At 41.8% G+C, this 4289-nt stretch overlaps 1 protein-coding gene across 1 annotated transcript; it reads left to right on the top strand.

Moving 5' to 3' along the window:
• Nucleotides 1-3: 3 nt before the first annotated feature.
• LOC104507000 (RNA-binding E3 ubiquitin-protein ligase MEX3C-like) lies at nt 4-849 on the top strand (the record flags this gene model as incomplete). The annotated part of the gene is made up of 1 exon (XM_010148152.1): nt 4-849. A coding segment is annotated over one exon (846 nt), but the record flags the coding sequence as incomplete, so codon positions are not given.
• Nucleotides 850-4289: the final 3440 nt, after the last annotated feature.

Raw genomic sequence — 4289 nt, 5'->3', positions numbered from 1 at the left:
AAAAATGTCGACAGTGCCCGCCAGGAGATAGAGATGCACATAGCCATGCGTACAGGGAACTACATTGAGCTGAATAAAGAGAATGATTTCCATTACAATGGTACGGATGTGAGCTTTGAAGGAGGCACTCTTGGATATGCATGGCTTGCTTCTAATCCTGTCCCTCCTAGCTGCAACAGAATGATTTCTAATTATAGAAATGACAGCTCCAGTTCCTTGGGAAGTGGCTCCACAGATTCCTATTTTGGAAGCAATAGATTAGCTGACTTGAGCCCAACAAGTCCATTCAGCACAGGCAACTTCTGGTTTGGAGAGACGCTGCCTTCAGTGGGCATGGAAGACCTTGTGGTTGCTTCTCCTGCATATGACTCCTTATCAATGCCTTCCCAAACCATTTGGACTCCTTTTGAACCTGTAAACCCTCCCTCTGGCTTTGGTAGTGACCCTGCTAGTAATGCTGAGCTTCAGTGCCGAGGGAGCCACCCATCTACTCCTTGCTTGTCACCCACATTTCGAGAAAACCTGGATCACCCGCTAGCTAGGAGAGTGAGGAGTGACCCACCTAGTACTGGCCACCAAGCTGGCCTTCCCATATGCATTCCCGCTTTCTCCAATGGTACCAACAGCTATTCCTCTTCCAATGGCGGCTCCATGTCCAGCTCTCCCCCTGAGTCAAGACGGAAGCATGATTGTGTGATCTGCTTCAAGAGTGAAGTTGTTGCAGCCCTGGTCCCCTGTGGCCACAATCTCTTCTGCATGGAGTGTGCCAACAAAATCTGTGAAAAGGAAATGCCATTATGTCCTGTTTGCCTGACAGCTGTTACTCAGGCAATCCAAATTCACTCTTAAATACGTATATATGGACTTTTAAAACTCTTAAAGGCATGGGTGTAATGATACCCTCTAGTAAACTTCCTAATGAATTCTGACTGTTGGGCTTTCTTGGGATCAGGCTGAAGTTATTAATAAATGTCTGCTTTCTCAAAAGGCTGCTATGGTAACACTAAAGCTAGGTGGTCTGTGTGTAAGCAGATGGCATGTTTAGATGAGATACATCTGCTGTGATGTTATGCCACACTGAGGGGAAGTTTTCATCAATTACACAACTGGGAAAAAAATACAAACACTACAGGCTTTCTAAAGGATTTCTGTTAAATGTTTGACTTGTGTGCCAGCAGCAATGTAGAAATGTAGAAGCATTTATCTGCTATGGAGGGTTTGTGGCATTATCAATATATCAAACAACACTTCCAATGCTGCCTTCTTTACACTGCCAGTTTTCAAAAATAGGTCTGGGGAAATTATTATTGCTTTGTGTGACAACTTATGCCTAATTCTTCAGCATTGCAGATACCTTGTCAATAAATCACACTATGCTTTAAAAATGGACATTATTGGCAGATTCAGATAATAAATGACAGTGGGTGGGTGGAGAAGCTGCCTGATGTCTAAGGGAAGTATGTTCAGAGGATTGGGAATGTCTCAATTTGTGAATTCTTAACCACTGCTTTTATTAATATAATGTGGAAAAGTCTGGCTGGCTTCATTCCATTTCAGTAAGGGCTTTGGGATGCACATACTTCAACTTCTAGTGAGGATGCTAACATTCCATTCGTTAGTCCAATCAAGCTGTTCTTTAATTACATTTTTAGAGTCTATAGTTCAAAATGTGAAGCATTTTTGTTCAATCCATATTTGTCTTGCGTATAAATATATAATTTTTAGAAAGGGAAAAAGGGGGAGTTGCATATGTGCCCTTGTATTCGTGACAGTGGCCCTGCAATCAGTTTACTTCATTTCAAAACTGTCTCTCCTATCATAAGGAAAAAGACTTTTGAATGTGCTTCTTACATTTCAACCTGTGGATGTTTCTAGCTTTTTCATCCTCAATACTTTCCCAAATCTGTGCTGTCATATATTAAACCAACAAAAACATAAGACACGAAGTGGAGTTCTGGTGGATTTTTCTATTTTTCTTGAAGCATTATTTTCCAAGACAAAGCTTTTTTTCTCAGTATAACAAAAAAATTCTGTGTGTATTGAACTAGTAAATATGCAGAAAATTTAATTTTTTATGTCCACTTCAACAGTTACATTTTGTATAAAAGTTTACAAATAACTTTATTTTATGATTTTCAGTATGAGTTGCCTTGATGGCAATATTACGTACTGTATAACTTCAATGCTATAATTGCTTATAGAATACTTACATGTCAGTATTGAAACTTAATCTCTAGCTGCAGTTTTGTAGATATGTACAAAAGTTCACTGAGCGTGTATTTTATTGCATTGTACGCTGCAACTAGTAAGCCAAGGAATCAACAGACATTAGGTGTGTTGTACCATTTCTATAAACCACAAACTAAGAATGATAATGATCAATATAGTTTAGTATTTACTAACTTTACTACACTTTGTTATGTATATGTAGGGAGGTCATAGGGATTATAAATTTGAATAAAGTTTAAAAACAATATATTTTATGATAAATGGCCTTTTATTTATGATGGCCAAAGCACTGATATTATATATTTGCTGTAAAGAGAATTGAAAGGTTTATTTTTCTTATATTGAAGTTACTTAATAAAGACTTGTTTCCATAAACTTGAATGTTTTACTGTCTTCATGGTTGTTGCTTGGAGCAGCCTGGGGAGGCTGGGTCTGGCTGACATCCCCTTCCCACCTAGGGGGTTTCCCCAGTGCTTAATACACCACGGACTTCACCTTGTTGCTGTGTGACTTCATGTGTGACAACAAATCTTGTTTTCTGTTAATTTTTGGTTTTACATGCTGTCTTCAAAAAAACAGCCTGTGGTCTTCTGGGGGTACAGCTGCAGTCTGTTGTAATGCTCAGGAACTGATATTTCAGAGTTGTTTCAGTGCAGCTGCAAGGTAAACTCCCTGTGCTCATATTTGTGAGCATCAAATAGCAGAAATCATAGAATCATAGAATCGTTTGGTTTGGAAGGGACCTTTAAATGTCATCTAGTCCAACTCCCTTGCAGTGAGCAGGGACACCTTCAACTAGATCAGGTTTCTCAGAGCCCTGTCCAACCTGACCTTGAATGTTTCCAAGGATGGGGCATCTACCACCTCTGGGCAACCTGGTCCAGTGTTCCACCACCCTCAGCGTAAAAAATTTCTTCCTTATACCTAGCCTGAATCTTCCCTCCTTTAGTTTAAAAACATTATCCCTTGTCCTGTTGCTACAGGCCATATATTAAAAGGTCTGTCTCCATCCTTCTTGCAAGCCCCCTTTAAGTACCGGAAGGCTGCTATGAGGTCTCCCTGGAGCCGCCTTTTCTCTGAGCTGAAGAACCCCAACTCTCAGTCTGTCCTCATAGGAGAGGTGCTTCAGCCCTCTGATCATCTATGTGGCCTCCTCTGGATCTGTTTCAATGGAGTATTGTGAAAGGATCTCCTGATGTTGTTGCATGGGTCTCCTGTTGTGTTTTCTCCCAGTCTGATGGAGGTTTGCATCCTCTGCCTGGTACAGAGCGCTTTAATGTTTTCTTCTAGTGTCATCATGGCTCCTCTTTACCATTAGCTGCCTTCTCTTAGCTCTTCTCTTTCAGTTCTGGTTTTGCTGTTGGAAGGAGCCCGACTGTCGTCTCCTTAGCCTGGGTGTTGTGCTGGCTGATGTTGTAGTGTATTTGAATACTTTAGTGACCCTTCCCTATTTCTTGCCAACAGGGACCTGTGAGAGGGAGCAGTTCCCCTCCAGGAAGGAGGTTTGCAGAAAAGCAGAGCACCTGAATGTTGATGGACTTTTCTCTGGGATGAAGGAAAGTGACAGCCATGGTTAATAGGTGCCATTAATTAGGTCGTGGGCAAACCACTCGACTTCGTGAAGAAAAATTCATTTGTTCAGTGACCAATCAATCCCCCACCCCATCCTTCGTCCCGGGCTACCTCCTCCCTTCCCAGCAACTCGGGGGCTGGGGGGTTTCCCAGTCAGTTCACCACACAGTCTCCATCGCTCTTTCCTCCTTGGGGGGACTAAGGAGACAGAGGAGTCCTGCAAAAGTTAACGATTCAAATAAAGGGAGAGTTCATGGGGCATATATATATATCCCTGTGGGATCTCTCAAATTGCTGGAGGACGCAGCCTCCTTTTATCCTTATCTCCTGACCTCATATGATCGTCTTCCTTTCCCCATTGCTTGAGGTACTAGGAAGTTACAGACTTCCCGATTCGCCTACTACATATTCCCCCTTAACATGTACACCCCCTCAGATCATGAATCATATATCTCGTTAACTCTAATTTATGCTTCCCCTGTGAGAAA

Source organism: Eurypyga helias, unplaced genomic scaffold (assembly GCF_000690775.1).
Source record: "Eurypyga helias isolate BGI_N326 unplaced genomic scaffold, ASM69077v1 scaffold18873, whole genome shotgun sequence".
Classification (NCBI taxonomy): domain Eukaryota; kingdom Metazoa; phylum Chordata; class Aves; order Eurypygiformes; family Eurypygidae; genus Eurypyga; species Eurypyga helias.
The sequence above is the reverse complement of the archived record's forward strand: the minus strand, read 5'-3'. Positions and strand labels throughout refer to the sequence as shown.